The sequence below is a fragment of the Myotis yumanensis genome, unplaced genomic scaffold (genome assembly GCF_028538775.1).
Source record: "Myotis yumanensis isolate MYYU_CA2020_CCGP unplaced genomic scaffold, mMyoYum1.0.hap1 SCAF_6, whole genome shotgun sequence".
NCBI lineage: Eukaryota > Metazoa > Chordata > Mammalia > Chiroptera > Vespertilionidae > Myotis > Myotis yumanensis.
In genome coordinates this window covers 37,620,841-37,638,569 of record NW_027223757.1, presented here as the reverse complement: position 1 = coordinate 37,638,569, position 17,729 = coordinate 37,620,841, and the positions used below count along the sequence as shown (strand labels likewise).

The window sequence follows — 17,729 nt, the reverse complement described above, 5'->3', positions numbered from 1 at the left end:
GAGAAAATGAAGAGAATTCTCTAACAGGCTCCACAGCCCAGGAAGTACCCCTCAATGCTGCGAATGAGAAACTGTAGTGATACGTGTACAATAGCAGAGGGCACACTGGACTTGGGCACCAAAAATACCACTTTCCTACCTGTGTGGCTGATAGATCACTAATCCTCTCTGAACCTGTTTTCACCACTCTCAAATTGGGAAAATAGTCCCTGAACTAACTATGTTGCAGGCTTATTACAAACTCCAAACAAAGCAATAAAAATAAAATGCTCCAAATGAAAGCAATTTAGAAATTAGATAGTGCTTTATAAATGTCATATTTACAATTGTTTTGTTTTCCTCTTTAATCTCTCTAAGGTATAAAAATTGTCAGCAATTTTGTTTCTAAGATAATTCCACTTACAAGCTTAACTATGTCAAATTCTGTTAAATACCCATTAGGTAACCATGGAGGAATAGCAGGGTCAATATAATAGGCCACTACTACGATAGCCTCAATATTTCCCCATAGTGTGTCCTTCTGTGTAGTAAACCAGACAGCTTTATTGCTTTAAATAATTGCTTCCTATGATTCTGTCCTTGCCATTCTTTCAGTTGTTCTAACTTGCCTGGCTGACATTTCCTGGCCACTGAGCTGGCTGGCTTCGGGTTCTAGTAGTGTGCTTACGAGGTCTATTCCAGACCAAGATCTTAGGGTGCAAGAGCATAGTTAGTAACCGGCTGCACAACAGGTGTTGAAGCTGAAGTTTCAGTTGTAGCGGTGATTGTATATCCTCCGTTCCAAAGCGAAGGTGAGGCAAAGTCTCCACAGAGCAAGTTACCAAGAAACATAGACTCCCTGGACCAGAGGGCCCAGGTTGAGGCTAAAAACAAGGAGTCAGAGCAAAGTGGGAGAATGTGTAAGGGCATTTCTTTGGAGAGGAGTGTGGGGATGCCACCGCATTCATCTCAAACCCCGTGAGAAGGGCTGCCCAGGGGGGCCTGCCAGAGACTGCAGTTGGGTGGTCCAGAGGATTGGAGCCTGACTCACTCCTGGGAAAACTAAAGCTCCATGTGACAGCCTGGAGGAGGCTGTATGGGGATGGGCCTGCAGGCTCAGAGTCACTGGGGCAAGAGATGTGTGGGGTTTCCCTTGGACAAGATGAGGGGTCATCTTGAGACCCATTTAAAGGGGCTGCGGTGAACCCTGAATTTCTAGGGCAGGGAAGGAGTTGTAAGCAACTGTGGAATAGTGCTGCATCCACCCGAAGAGCCCCAGGGGGAAGGTCCTCATTAAGGGGAAACTTCCGAAGGGCCCAGGGAAGACCCACATGAGTTGCTTTAACCATAGGCCAGGCACAGCAAGGTCAAAGGCAATCAACTCCAGGGAGGAGTGCTCCTGCCTTCCCCTTTCCCCACTCCCCGCCCTCCAGGGCAGGCGGGTCCTAATTAGCCTCTAGTGAGGGGGGAGTGGTGGGGAAAGTCAGTTACACACCTGCAGCTGGGATCCTGGGGCTGCAGAGAAGCCTCACTGCCAAGTGAAGTTTGCTGCATTTGTTTATGTCTTGTACCCAACATTATAATTTTGGTTGAAACGTAGTTCCTATATAGGACTATCAGTTTCCTAAAAATGAGCAAGAAATACAAAAACTCAACCCAACGTTCCATCCAGGGGCAGAGAAGATAACAACACTGAATATATTTTAAAATGATAGCGAGACAAAAAATGAAGTTGTATTTTGATCACACAAGTTGTGAATTCAAAATACTAGTTATGGTTTTATATTCAATGGGCAAAGGTCCCTTTGCACAATGGAGTCCAGTGGCCAGTAGAAGGGACTTGATGTGATAATTCATGTTCAGTCACTGGAAAAAAGATCTCAACCCTGAAGAACACAAATACTTTGTTTTAGGCCCTCAAATTATCCAATCGACTAATAAATGTTTATTGTCTGCTATGTTTGAAATCCTGTTGGGTACTCTGAAGACGACTGACATTCCTTTAGTGCAGGTTAGTATCATTTACCACCTAGCACAATGCCTTAACACTTAGTACGTGCTCAAAAATATCTTCAATTTAATTATTCTTTACCATATACTTAGCACCAAGGGATGTGGCATTTTCCCAATGTTGACAACAACACTTGAGCTGAAAAATTCCCATATGTGTAAAGTGTGGTGCAAACCTGAATGGAGAGTGATTATGGTCTCACTTGTGTTTAACACTGTTAAGTGTTGCTGAGTGGTCTAATAGGAGAGAACAGAATTAAACCAGAAAAATATGTGGGGTTCTTTTTGCCAATCAAGTGTTTTGATGCAGTAAAACAAAATGATTGCCCACGGGAGGCCTAGAACTGAATCTAGGTTGTCACTCACTAGACCCAGAGCCCCTATTTTGTCTCTAGTGAATGGGGATGCCAAGCTGCCTAGCGCAGAGTGGCAGGGAAGCTCAAAAAGATAATATTCAGTGTTAATATCCCTTGTAATCTCTGAAGTGCTATCCAAATGCACGGGCTCAATCATAGCAACAGTTTAACATTTCGTTCATTGCCACGTTTAACATTTCGTTCACTGCATAACGTTTTAAATCGATTTTCTCACTCAGTCTTCACCACCACAGGACCTGGCTAGGTCCTACTATTCCCCTCCATTTACAGATGGAGAGGTTAAGCCACTCGTTCGACATAATACAGTGCCGCAATCTGAAAGAGTAAATCCTCTAACCCCTAAACACTCCGCAGGCGGCAGTCCTACTTGTTATTTATAGAGGCGCTGAAATCTCATCCGGGCTCAACACAGGTGGTTCCGTAAGTTGTAAAAGTAGACGCTTTCCCGCCGGGTTCGTCCACGCGGAACCCTTACTCTCTCTTATCAAGGGATCCTCGCCCTCCCGGCCTGCAGCCCTGACCCAGGCTCCTCCCACGCCTCCGCATTTCTGTGCGAGCGTTACTGGGAGGGGACCTCCTGGCCACCCCTGGCCTCTCCCCGACTCCACTCGCCCGGTTTGGCCCCGCCCCGCCCCGCCCGTCCCGCCTTCTCCATCACCGCTGCGCCGCCTCGGGGAAAACTGGAAGATGAACTGAAGCCCCGCAGCTGTTACTGCCTCCCGCGCTAATCGCAGGTGCTGGGGTCCGGCCAGAAGCCCCCCTTTGCCGCGCCCACTCCCAACTCCTTCCCTGGCCCGCTCTTCGGGATTGCCCAGCAGTGACCTGGCTCGGCAGCAGGCGCCCCGGGTAGGTAGTTTGTGTACGGTTGCCATGGAGACGTTGGCCGGCCGGTGGGGCAGACGCGCAGGCTGAAGATGCTGCCCCGCCTGGACCAGTGGAGGAGGGGGCATTGTGGGGGTGAGGGGAGCCGCTCTCCGCGCGAGAGGTGAGGCTCCGCGGGTTCACCGGGAACCCCCTCCTGCTGTCCTCCTTTCTGTTCCCAGATGGAGGGTGGGGCGGGAAGAGAGGCCCTGAGAGTGCGGTGCCTACTCGCTGGGTTGGGCCTCGCTGTCTTTATATCTATACACTGAGCATTAGCCGAGTGCGCGGTACGTACTTCATAGACACTCATTAATATTTGCTGAACCAGAGTAGGGTAGACTAAAGGGCTTTGCAGACAGGGACCCAGTTAAGGTCACACAAACTGTACCTGGCCTCTTCTATGCAACAGACAGAGCCTCGATAAATAAGTAAGTGTAGGTGTAACAATATACATTAAAATGTTCACATCATGCCTTCCATCATTCATTCCCACCAGTATCACAGCAGGTCTTCCATCTCACCCTGATTTGGAATTACTTTACTTGGTAGAAAAGCAAGTACCACTCTTATTTGTATCCCGTTTTGTGAATTTATTATGTTCTGATTAGTTGTTGATTTAGCATAGTTGACATTAAATAAAGTATTTAACAAAGACTCTGTTCATAGAGGAAAACACCCCTTATTTAAACTTAAATTTTATAAAAATATATGAAAACTCTGAACAAATGTCATTCCTTTTCTTTTGCAATGTGTTGTTTTTATTCAGGGAGACATTCTTGCTGTATTTTTTACCGCATGGCATTTGGACAGTAGTAAGTGTTTTCTGAGGGCACCATGCTAAAGTGCTTTACGTGAGTGATGTCACTTAATTATCAAAATAATTCTATGAGGCTATTACTATTACTACACATATTTTACAGATGAGGAAACTGAGGCTTAGAAATGTTGGAATCCCTGCCCTAGGTGATATAGCTGCAAATTGTCAGAGTATTTGAACCCTTACTCCAGCATCTGAGCCCTGAGCCACTGCCTCTTTGGATGCTCATATTAACACAAAGGTAATTCAGAATCAGGTAAAGGTCCTGATGATTTGATTTGCAGGGAAAATAGTATGGAAATGGCCAATCTTTCCCCCGTTGCAAGCATCTTGATAGTTGCAGTATTGCATTTAGCAAGAAGGCTCTGATTCAGGTGTCTGTTAGCACAAAGGTGAAGGCAGGTCTTCATCATTAGGTATAAACTTATAAGTAATGACTCGAAACTTTTGTACCAACCAATAAGAAATACTTTGTTTAAAACCGTCTCCAGTTTCAAATTTCCTACCACTGATGGTATTCATCTTCTAGTGGTTCTGTGGACACCATAAACTCAGGACAGCGATGCAAGACAGAACTTAGCTGCTTTCTTCTTCCCCTTCAGAGTCTACTCTCCTGTTTTCTTTTAAAAGGTCCCCTTGCCCTCCTACTCCCTAGGTTGCATACCCGGTATCACCTCTGCCCTTTCTTGTCTCCTTAGATGCCAAATCCTGTTGGATGTTCTGCTCTTGGTGCTCCTCACTAGTTCTCATTTCTCTTGTTACCTCTATTTCACCTTCACTCCTGTATTTAGGACTTTCAATACCTCATCCACTGATCACAACATTTATCAAGTCTTTCTTCATGCCCAGTGACTCAAAGTTACAATTGTTCTCATATGACCACATGGCACCAAGAATCAGATGCCATTTGAAATGAAGTCCAATATGCTTTTCTAATCTACTGTAACAGATGTCTCCAATTAAGGAAGCCAGGCAGCCTCCGTCTGGGTATTTCCTAGCTCAGGTCTGTATTTGAAAATGGAGTCCAGTCCTGGCTGGTGTGGCTCAGTTGGTTGAGCATCATCCTGTGCACCAAAAGGTTACCAGTTTGGTTGCCAGTTTGATTCCCGATCAGGGCACATGCCCAAGTTGCAGGCCCAGTCCCTGGTCAGAGTGCGTGTCAGGAGGCAGCTGATCGATGTTTCTCTCTCTCATCAATGTTTCCCTCTCTCTCCCCCTCTCCCTTCCTTTCTCTCTAAAGATGAATAAAAACACATTTTGAAAATGGAATCCAGCAATTATATGCAATTGTTGACCTTCAGCTGTGCCTCGCACGCAGAGCTGGGGCTGAGTCTGGTGGGACAACACCAGTTATGTAGGCACAGTGCGAGGGTGTGCTGACAGAGACCAACTGGGGACCTTGTGGAGTGTGGAGGACAGGCACCTACCTGAGGCTGGGAGGGGGAGAGGAACGTTTCCATGAGGGCCTCTAAGGTTTGCTGGGTGGTTGTAAAGACCTGTCTGATTTTGTCCCTTCTAATTTTTCCCTTCTTTCCATCCTGCCAATCCCTGCCGGATCACATTATACCTCAAAATCTTTTAATTTTCTCATCAGTTTTTATTAATTTCTTGACCTGCCATTCAGTTCCCTGTCTGGTCCCACTCCAGTCTTAATTTCCAGAGCTGCTCCTCGTTCATCACACACCCATACGTTCCTGGCACTCTGCCTTGGCTTACTCACTGACTTAGAAATTCCTTCTCTGCTCCAGCCCCAATGCCAGCCAGTGCCACTTGCTCAAAATCAGCCCATGATCCCAGAACCCAGATCAAGCATCACCTCCTCCAAGAAGCCTACCTGCCACCTTCTCCCAATCAGAAGCCCCCTCCTCTTTTGTAATCACACAGTGTGTTGTTTTTTTAATTGCCCCATCAGTTTCTACTTTGTATTAAAATCATTTGAATACAAATAGGGCTGATACTCAGCTGCTAACCACCAAGAAGGCTACTCCAGTTGTGAAAATAATGGCATGTCTCTACGGTGGTGTGTAAACAGCTGCAACCCAAGGCCTCTGATGCCCCCACCTCCTACTACCCCACCTAGCGGGTAGTAGTTTGAATATCATCTCTGGGCATATGTCATAGCTTTTTTTTTTTTTTTTCTATTGCTTAAGACTATATCCACCTCACAGAAGTGTTGTGGGGATTACATGAGATGATGTACTCAAGAGTACTTAGCATAGTGCTTGGTATTAAAATAAATGTTTAACTAGCATTAGTGGTCCTTCTTGCCTGAGAGTGAAGATAGTATTTATTCCCATCTGTGTTCCCAGAGATCCAAGCAGAGGGCTTTGCACATAGGAAACAGTTAATCAGTTCTAGTTGAATGGATTTGTTCCATTTCTCAGGAAAACTTTCGTAAAGTTAAAATTTTTGTGGTATTATTGTGAAATACTTTAAAGAGGCAAGTTATTTTTTAACTCTGAGTAATTGGGTTTATTTTAAGTTGGCAAAAACCATCTATGATAAGAATTTTTAATTTAACAAATAAAGGAAAAAATCTCCTCCTCCCCCCCAAAATTTACTTCTAACTCAGTTCACTGTCATTGAACATTTTCATGTTTGATTTGGTTAATAATATATTAATATTAACATAATAACTGGTTAACTGTACAGACCTTACATTATTAAAACAGCTCTTCACAGTATACAGTTAAAATGAGATTTAGGAGGGAAGAAAGAAGAAAGGTGAGAAAGTTGTGGTAGAATTTGTGGTAAAATTTTATTTTATTTTTTATTTATTTATTTTTTTTTAATATATTTTATTGATTTTTTACAGAGAGGAAGGGAGAGAGATAGAGAGTTAGAAACATCGATGAGAGAGAAACATCGACCAGCTGCCTCCTGCACATCTCCCACTGGGAATGTGCCCGCAACCCAGGTACATGCCCCTGACCGGAATCGAACCTGGGACCTTTCAGTCTGCAGGCCGACGCTCTATCCACTGAGCCAAACCGGTTTCAGCATGTGGTAAAATTTTAGAGACAAAAAAATTTTAAGAATTACTTGCATTGTTTCCAACGCTATTTGGTCAGCCTAAACTCCTGTATGCCCAAATAATTTACAGACTTCCTAGAATGTGACTTGAGTAAATGTTCTGCTTCATTACTGTATGAAAGAGTATAGTTTTCAGTGCAGCCTAGTACAGCCAGGGAGAACCTTAGTCAGGAATGATAGTTCATTATTATTTATCCAAAGCCCTTTCATCTTTATTAGGTTTGTCAGATCACCTTTGGGTGTTGCCAGACTTATTGGTGACATGTGGGGCCAAGAGAGTCGCAAACCTGATTTGGATTCTGGAAGAAACTTGTTTATTGTACTGAAGCTTCTCTTACTAAGTGGTGTAATTTCTTATTGTAATGCGCCTTGCAAAAACAAACAAACCTTGCCGAAACCAGTTTGGCTCAGTGGATGGAGCATGGGCCTGTGGACTGAAAGGTCCCAGGTTCGATTCTGGTCAAGGGCATGTACCTTGGTTGCGGGCACATCTCCAGTAAGAGATGTGCAGGAGGCAGCTGATCAATGTTTCTCTCTCATCGATGTTTCTGGCTCTCTATCTCTCTCCCTTCCTCTCTGTAAAAAACCAATAAAATATATTTAAAAAAAAAAAAAAACAACCCTGGCCCTGGCCTGTGTGGTTTAGTGATTAGAGAGTCATCCTGCACACTGAAGGGTCTCAGGTTCGATTCCTGGTCAAGGGCATGTACTGGTTGCAGGGTCAACCCCTGGTCTCTGTTGGGGAGTGTGCAGGAGGCAACCAATTGATGTCTCTCTCTTACATCGCTGATTCCCTCTCTCTCTTTCTTTCTCTCTCTCTCCTTCCCTCCCTTTTTCCCTTCCACTTTCTCTTTAAAAAAAAAGTAAAAGTAATGGGAAAATATCCTCAGGTGAGGATTAAACAAAGCAAAAAAAAGAAGAATCTTCATTCTCAAAGCCTTTGTGTATGACTTTAACTCTTTAAGTGAGGTTAGGTGGCCTGAGAAGAGGTAGTTTGAAACTGATATTTGGCTTTTATTAATCTAGAATACTATCTCACACTGAAAGTGATTTGGATCAATCCATTCAAAGGTATGGACAAATGTGGGGTTGAACCTTTCTCTGAGTTTACAAATTATATTTATAAAAGCAAATATAGTTTGGAAATAGACCCTATCTATCTAAATTTAATCTTAATGCTAGCATTTTGTGTGGAGAGCAGTAGGGAAGAAAAGGAAAATTTAGTTTAAAAATTTAACAGAACCCTCCAGTATTTTGGGGGGCTGGTAGAGGATAGATCATTTTTTCGCTTTCTCTCTTTGTTTTAAAATATATATATTTTTATTGATTTCAGAGAGGAAGGAAGAGGGGGAGAGAGATTGAAACATCAATGATGAGAGAGAATCACTGATCGGCTTCCTCCTGCTCTCTCCCTACTGGGGATTGAGCCGGCAACCCGGGTGTGTGCCCCGACAGGGAATCAAACCATGACCTCCTGGTTCAGAGGTCGACGCTCCACCACTGAGCCATGCTGGCCAGGCTCATTTTCTCTTTTTAGTCCATCTTCTTTCATGGCTTGTCCGCTTTCTCTCCAGGCTTAGCTTTCATTCTGGGTCTCTTCCCGGCATATCCCTTTCCTCAATCACATATATTCCCGTGGGCAAAACTGTGTCTATAAACCTATATCTTTGATAGCTCTTCTCCCATCCTGATCTTCTAACTGTAACTACCTGGTACATTTTTTATTTAAATGTATGTATCATTTTTCACGTTTAATATAGAGGGATGATTTAAACATCTATGGATGGGTTTAAGCCCTCCTTTCTAAACTACTGGATGAAAATAGCTGACATGTTGTGCTGTGTATTTGTAGGGTGTGGTGTCTCCCTGAAGAAGGTTTTACTTCAAAAGGAAAGATGCTGTCTCCAAATGATCAAAAGTTAGAGAAGCGGGATCCGTTTTATCGATCTTTAGTGGCCAAGCAGAAGACCAGCGCAGAAATCATAAGTGAAGCACGAAATGCATTAAGAACAGTTGGGACCCAAAGACCATTCACGCCACAGGAAGACCAAAGAAAACTATTTGGACCTGCCTCTTCAAGGACACCAGAAAATAGACCCCCTTCCTGCTTCAGGTATATGACATTTCTCTTTCCTGTACACCCAGATATGTAAGCCACGAGATGACAGGTTCCCTCTGACTTCTGCGAATTATACCAATTATATCTCTTGTATCTGTTCAGGATTCTCAAAGATAATTTTAGGCCTTGGGTCCAAGAAGTTGGCTTGCAATGTTAATAGTGGCTGTCGTGTCTGTTTTATAAAGCAATATGAACTAAGCTTTTAAAAATCATCATCTGCATTTCTTTTCATTATTCAGTATTTTTAATTCTCCTCAACGCAATGAAAAGACTTATGAATAAAATGTTTTAAGTACTATGATTTGTTAAAATATCTCAAGACTTTTGCATTGAATGCTTTAGTTTGGGGCTAGAGTTAACTAATATAAACTAGAAATAAAAGAAATGATTCTTCACAAACTAATATTTCTGTTCCATCTCCTGTGCTAGCCTCCATGCATCCAATTTTGAGTCATCTGATTCCAGGCCCATTTCCAGTGCACGTCTCAGCCCGCTAGAGCTTGTGAGTATTCCATATCACAAGAGCTGTGAAATGGAATTGGTCAAAAATACTTGGTAGAGTATTAGTACATAGACCTAATGCACTAATAATTTAATATGAAAACAAATTCTTTTATACTTTTTCAAATATAATGGTTAGTATCTAATAAAACATTTTTATTTATCTACAGTTTAATAATAAGAAATTTTAGGAATAGAGTAACCTGGTAAACCAAATGTTTCACGGTATTTTTTAATTCAAAAAACTTATGCACATATATCATTTTATTTGTAATAGTTATATAAAAATAAAAACATGGACTTAAAGAGTCAAATATTTGCTACCAAAACAACTCCAGCAGTCTCCTGTCCCCTTCGTCTTCATTCTCCCCTCCCCAGTGGCTCTCACTTGAAGCTCTTTTGGCACATTTTCTTGTTTTGTTTTCTTTGTTTTGTTTTTCATCCAAATTTCTAAGTAGCACAGGGTCTTGCTGCTCTCTGACTTAGGAGCTCGAGAAATTATCTAATGACTTCCCATTAAGGAAGATGAAGTCTTAACTCTTGTCTATCCTCCCACACCTCCCCACAACACATTCACCCTTTCTGTCCCCACTGCTACTCCCAGTGTAGATATAGCGTAATTTTGGCTAGAGCCCTTTCCTCTGATTATATTAACCCTGTTTACAGAGGAGCCTTGAACTAGGAATGATTGATGATGATCACTTCTTCTTCCCTGCACCATTTTTTGTTTTCCCTGGGATTAATAATTGCCTTGCTTTTTTTTTTTTTTTTTTTAGTTTAGTTTTGTATTATTACTATTTCAACCCCAAACTCTTCCCCAGTGCTTTAAATCTCCTTCATATATTCAGGCACATTAGGTATTCTGTTGATTCATCTCCTTGGAGAATTATCCACCCTCCGTCCTGGACCACTTGCCCTGGGCATTTGGAGCACAGCTGGCTTCTCCCTCTTAAGCTGGAGGTCCTGTTTCCTGTATCCAAAGTCGTCCTCTTTCTTGATTCACTGTCGATTTGGTGGAGCACTCCCTCCAATAACTTCCTGAGAAGGGGTGTATGGGAAGGGAATTATTTGAGACCTCAGTTGCTGGGGTTTTTTTTCTCTCTCTCTCTGGAAGTATGTAGGATTTCTCTTTGTTCCCAGTGTTCTGAAATTTTATGATAATGGGCCTTTGCTTTAGTCCATTTTTATCCATCCTGCTGGGCACTTCAATGAGGAATCAGCTCTGGGAAATGCCCTTGAACTATTTTGATATGTCTTCCCCTCTTTTATGTTCTGTTTACTCTTTCTGGAATTCATTGTTTGGATGTGGGATCCTCTGGATTGGCACTTTAATTTTCTTATTTCCTCTTTTCTGTTTCTCATCTTTTTTTAGAAAAGATGTTATCTTCTAGTCATTTTATTGAGTTCTTTTCATTTCTGCTATCATATTTTTAATTTTCCAAAAGCTTCCCCCCCCCTTTAAATTATCATTTAAAAAATACATAGCGTTCAGTTCTTGTTTCATAGTTGTAGCTTCTCAACTGCGTATATTAATGATAGTTTTGATTTTTCAGTTGTTTTCTTCTCCCTTTAAAATTTCTGTTGCGTGCGTGTGTGTGTGTGTGTGTGTGTGTGGCTTAAACAACAGAAATTTATTTTCTCACAGTTCTGAAGATTAGAAGTCTGATGTCAAGGTGGCAGCTGCGTCGGTTACTTCTAAGGACTTTTTGCTGACTTGTGAATGGCTGTCTTTCCCCCCATGTCTTCACATGGTCTTTTCTCTGTGTCTTGATGCATTTTCTGCTTGCTTGGCTGCCTTTATTTGAGAGTGGAAGCATGTAGAATGGGTTGGTCAACACATAGGTTATACCTACCCACACCCACATTTATTATTTTTAAAACATATTTTTATTGATTTCAGAGAGAGGAAGGGCGAGGGAGAGATAGAAACATAAATGATGGAGAGAATCATTGATCAGCTGCCTTCTGCACGCCCCACACTGGGGATCGACCCTGCAACCCAGGCATGTGCCCTGACTGGGAATCAAACCGTGACCTCTTGGTTCATAGGTCGACACTCAACCACTGAGCCACACCGGCTGGGCCCCACACCTACATTTAGAGGGGAGGGATCTGGCTGGGCTGTGTTGTTTATGAAACTCCCAATGGCAGTATCTTTAGCGCTTTCCTTGAGGGCTAGTTAATTTTCTGTAGAAGTGTCTTCTAGGCTCTTGCTTGGAGGACAAAGGTTGGTTCTAACTTCCAGGAATCAGGTAGAAGAAGAAGGTAGGAATGCCTGACATTCAGTGTTTAAATGTTCCATTAATATCTATGCTTACACAAAGTACCCTGGCCATCAACTGTGCCCGAGTAGCCTGATTCAGAGCTGCTGTTTTACCGTCTTGAGAGAACAAACCGCCCATCTACTCCTGGGCTGTAGCCTGATTATGTAGAGCTGGGAAAGAGTTGCACAGACCTGCAGCCAATCCTTCTGATTTTAGGTCCCCCTCCCTCTGCCCCTGCTACTGCAAGTACCAGCGACACCAACTCCTCAGACTTTTATGGAATTGGAGTGTCACTCAAGCTGCTTCTCAGTTTTTGTCACTGTATATGTGTGTGCATGTGTGTGTGTTTGTTTTTGGTGGACTGTTTGAAAGTAAGTTTCAGACATTGTAAGACTTTACCCATAAAAATTTGTGTGCATCTCTTATGAACAAGGATAGTCTCCTATATAACCACAGTGCTATCATTGTGTCTCAGAAAATTAACATTACTCAGTAATATAATTTAATGTATAGTCCATGTCCAAATTACCAATTGTCTCAAAATGTATCACATAGTCTTAAAGTACTCATCAAAATGCCTTTGTGAAGAAGATTATATTTGTTCTTATATTGCAGATGATGAAAGTAAGATTCCAAAATAGTATGTGTGAACCGATATGCAATAAATATTTTGCCAGTCACTATTGACATATGGCTTCTTGCACCTACAACCTTGGGTACTACTGGGTTTTGAGCCAACTACAGTAAGAGGACCTCACCTGGGCAGTCCAATGGGTCTACCTGGTTGTAGAATGGCTCTCTATTCTATAATTCTGTCATTTGACTCCTATCAATCGTTTTTAATATTGCTGTAGTTTTTTTAGGATTCACTCCATCCCTTCCCCCACTCTTCCATAAAAATTTGTATTTCTAGACCAAACCTGGTCCTTGTCAAACTGGTACCATTCTGAGACTGTGGGGTTGAGTGTCAGACAGAGATAATGTTGGCATTGCCTCTGTTTAGGGTCATTGAAGTTAAATTTCTTTCCTGTAGAATGGTTGGGTGCTAGGTGCAAAGTGAAAATGGGCTAAGAAATCTCCATGTTAAGTTACGTAACTCCTTTAGTTAGAAATAATTTTGTTAATAGTGGATTATGTAAGGGTCTTAAGTATAATTCATTTTAAACAATAAAGTTTGGAGCTCCCAGTTGAGAAACTCTGAAAGTGGGGCCTCATACTACCTGCCCTTTGACAAAGGGAGGAATAAGGGGAAATTAGAGTGGGAGGATGGAGAGGGGGATAGAGAAGACAGGATAAAGGAGGAAGGTGGGGGTAGGGTATCTAATAGTTAGAGGATAAACTTGCCCAAAGAATTTATAAAGTCCTAACCAATTGAATTTCACACTATTTGGCTTTAGGACACTTTCTCGGGCTTGTTTAATAATTCCTCAGCCAGCACTCAAACAGGAAAGAGAGATCTAGAAAGCAACTCTTTCCAGCTCCTACATTTAACACAGCTCAACTCTGCGCTTGCATGTGTACCCTCCTTCTCTCTGTTTCTCCCCCTGTTTGTCTGCAGGCTGACTGCACTCTGAAATGACCTGGGCTTTAGAGAGTGATGGGAAAACGAATGCTCCTGGTCCTGGCCACTGAGGCCTTGACTGGCTGGTCTGACTGGTTCACCAGGGTTCCCATTAGCACGAGTGACCTTTTAAGACAGGGGAAAGCCTTGCAACGTAGTCTTCCCTTAACATTTACATCGACCTGCGCTGTCGGAATGCCTAGGCACACCTTTGTCCCTTCTTAGCAGCCCCGACCTTCCCCAACAGCTCTGAGACCAGGCTGTTGTGTGGTGGCAGCTATTCCTGGTTTCATCCTGCAGCTCTGGTTAGCTGGTATTCAGATTTATAGATGCAGGGGCAGCTGCTCTCATGCTTTGATTGTAGAAAGTAGGAAAAGGCATGGGACCATGTGAACAAATAGGGAATTGTGTCTTTCTTCACTATCACTGTCAAAACAGAATTCTCCTGGTGTCTCCCAACCTTACAAAGCCTTGTTATTTAAGTTCCAGGTATTTTTATTAAACTTTTTATTGACATACAGAAAAGACACAGATCCAAAGGGTGCAGCTTGATAAATGTACACAAGCTCAGCACACTCGGTAAGCAGCACTCAAAGAAAACAGACCATTGCCAGTCTTTCAGACACTGCCTCCCCATGGTCTGCTGACCTCACTGCTCACAGAACATGTTAGTTTGAGCCATAATTTGTATATTTTACTAGAGGCCCAGTGCACAAATTTGTGCACGGGTGGGGACCCTCAGCCTGGCCAGTGATCGGGGCCCATTGGGGCTGGCTGGCTGGGGGGTGGGGGGAGATAGGAGGTTGGCCAGCTGGGGGGAGGGGCCACTGGAGGTTGGCTGTGGGAGTGCACTGACCACCAGGGGGGAGCTTCTGTGTTGAGCGTCTGCCCTCCAGTGATCAGTGTGCATCATAGCGACTGGTCGACTGGTTGTTCCTGTCATTAGGTCTTAATGGTCGTTTAGGCTTTTATATATATAGATAGGAACCAAGCTCCAAGTATTTGGTGAGTAAAACAAAATATAATATATTTTTAAAAGATGGGGACTAAGAAGCCCATACCTTGAGGTTAGAGGAGATTCAGGGTGAGAAAAAGCAGACTAAGACAAAACAATGTCTTTCACTGTGTCTGGAAGGAGTGGTAGCATTACCTCCATGAGTCACCTGCTGGGAGAGACAGAAGAGCCCAGGGTACCTGCGAGAGGAAATCATGGTAATAGAAATCATGTCCGATTGCCACATGCAGACGTCATGGGCTTGGGGGAATTTTTAATATTTGCTTTCTAACTTCCAAGAGGTGTGTGTGTGTGTGTGTGTGCGCGCGCGCGCATGCTGCTGTTTTACAAGTTAAATCATAGCAACTTTCTGGGGTGAGATGTCATAGACTCCCATTCCCAGACTTTATGTAGAACAGGGGATACCCCATGTTCCCAACTGGTGATCCCAAGGATCCAGGTCAGAAATCAGTCAAGGCCCAAGTGCTAGGAGGAGAGCCAAGCCAGCCAGTTCCCTTATCAGTGATGGCGAACCTATGACACGCATGTCAGAGGTGACACACGAACTCATTTTTTCAGTTGATTTTTCTTTGTTAAATGGCATTTAAATATATAAAATAAATATCAAAAATATAAGTCTTTGTTTTACTATGGTTGCAAATATCAAAAAGTTTCTATATGTGACACGGCACCAGAGTTAAGTTAAGGTTTTTCAAAATGCTGACACGCCGAGCTCAAAAGGTTCGCCATCACTGCCTTAGATGTTCTAGGAATTTTGTCTTCTTTCATTAGGTGGTTCTGTGAAAGTAGCCTCTCAGTATTCAATGGACTGGAGCAGTTTTATCCACCAGAAGAAATCTTGAATTCTGACTTTCCAGTGTCTCTGATTATACTCATGTTCACAACATGGGGGAGGAAGGTTCTCCAGTGAAGACTGAAACTTACTTGAAACCTTTGAATTCTAAAATGCCATGAATTGTGTATGAAAACATTTTTACTGTTTAGCTCTATAACACCATTTTGCTCTGCAACGTGGAAGACCATTTTGTAGAACCTCACATGATAGAAATTGATGGTTTCTTTAGTCGTTTTCCCTGACGAATTTAAAAATGCTTTACATGTATCAGTTTGTATTTTAAGTAGACCAGTGAGGTGTGTGTTTAAATGAAATAAATGATTTAGTAAAGGTCAACAGTAAACTGGAAGTCATTTGTCATTATGCCAACACTGACTAGTGTTGTGCTAGGAAAATCCCACGTTCTACCAGGGAGCGGGGAAGGGGCTTTATCTTGCCATCAGAGGTAATTCAGCTATTGTCCTTTGGGTAAAACTTAGCTTTGCAAAAATATTTTTCCCTTTATAAGATCTTTTATTTAGTGTCCAAAATTTTTAGAACAGTTATGGCATTTGTCAAAAACAAAAACAAACATTTATTTATCTGCATTATTATTATTTGGCAGACTTCTTGGTCTTTGCTTTATATTCAAGGTACCTGCAGAGTACAGACATTTTGAGATAAGAAAACTTCGTATCTACATTCAATATTGAGATTGCCCTAATGTATCTTATCTTCCATAATAATACCTAAAGCACGTAACTTTCCTGTTTTATATGCTTTTCGCTTTTTTTGTTAGTCTTAGTTTCATGGCCTAAGTCACATTCTAATGAATATTTTGCAATACATTAGGGAGAATAAAAAGTAAAGTGACTATCAAACAAATATAGCAGAATTTATACAGACAAATGAGTGTTGTCTCCTTCAGAACAGATGCCTCTGAATTCAGGATTTTTCTTCCGAGCAAGGTTGTGTCAGAGGCTGGAGCCTTGGCTTTGTGACTTAAAAGTAACTTGGAGCCAAATTCGGTAAATAGTGAGTGAGTCACTCACATAGGGAAGGGAGCTAGCATGTCTGGAGCCTCCATAACAGGAATTGTCTATGTCAGTGTCCCTGCAAGAAGGGGACTGCTGTCTCCGTTTGATAGCTGGGCAAGTTCAGAGAAGCCAATGGCCAGCCCAAGTTCACACAGCTAGGGAGTGGATTCCACTCCAGATCAGTTTGATTCCTCTACACCAGTGATGGCGAACCTTTTGAGCTCGGCGTGTCAGCATTTTGAAAAACTCTAACTTAATTCTGGTGCCGTGTCACATATAGAAATTTTTTGATATTTGCAACCATAGTAAAACAAAGACTTATATTTTTGATATTTATTTTATATATTTAAATGCCATTTAACAAAGAAAAATCAACCAAAAAAATGAGTTTGCGTGTCACCTCTGACACGTGTGTCACCTCTGACACGCGTGTTATAGGTTCACCATCACTGCTCTATACTATGCTAATTATTTTATTTACCAGTTTTCTAGCTGTGTTTAGAAGAATGTGTCTCTAAAGTCATAACTAATATTTTATGTGGTTCATGAACTGATTTCAGGTGCAAATGAACAAATATTTTGAGTACACCTGAAACTAATATAAAATAATATTGAATGAAAAAAATATTGAATGTCAACTGTAATTGGAAAAGAAAAAAAAATTTTGAAAAATGTCATCATTATTGAAATAAGTAACTCCTTGGAGGGAGAACTCTAGTATAGATGCCTTTGTTCTCTTAATGTATATAAGAAAAACATGTGTTTAAAATTATGTGTCATATATGATAGATGACTTCACCCATTTTTCCAAATTATCTGACTTGAAGTTCACACTGGATTTTTGAAATATTTATTGACAAACCTGTGGGATTGAGAGTCACTTATTTCTCATATTTATGTAAGTGACTTGAGGAACTTGAACTTGATTCTTTTTGGTTAGAGACCCCAAAAGCACTGCTGCCATAAGATTGCTCTTTCACAGACAGGTAATTCTGCTAACATTGGAGGGAGGAAGGACTGACCACCAGCAACACTGAAAGTGGGAGTTTAGGCTTCTATGAGGTTCTGGCCCTGAGTCAGAGGCCACTGCCAGCTGGAGCTTAGATCTGAGAATGTGCTGGGCAGCACAGTGCCTGGTGCTGGTATTTTTAAAAGTCTTTAAGGAATTGGAATTTTGCCAGTAATGTTTCTTTTCTAAGGATATCAGCAGAGAATTCTAGTGATATGGAAAATGAGACATGTTTATGTCATAAGTCCAAGACAACTTCTTGCTCTTATGTTTTGTGACTTTAAATTAGTTTCTAAAATTTTATAGCATTGCCTGGCCAGTGTGGCTCAGTG

General features: G+C 42.0%; 1 protein-coding gene across 2 annotated transcripts in view; it reads left to right on the top strand.

Moving 5' to 3' along the window:
* The first annotated feature begins 3,040 nt into the window (after positions 1–3,040).
* The window catches only part of ARMC2 (armadillo repeat containing 2), a 142,318-nt gene continuing 127,629 nt past the window's right edge, over positions 3,041–17,729 (top strand). For both annotated transcript variants that reach the window (XM_070417962.1, XM_070417961.1), the window contains exons 1-3: positions 3,041–3,212; positions 8,930–9,190; positions 9,626–9,698. In XM_070417962.1, the coding sequence (XP_070274063.1) occupies positions 8,973–9,190; positions 9,626–9,698 (291 nt within the window). In that variant the 5' untranslated portion in view covers positions 3,041–3,212; positions 8,930–8,972. The remainder of the gene's footprint in view (positions 3,213–8,929; positions 9,191–9,625; positions 9,699–17,729) is intronic.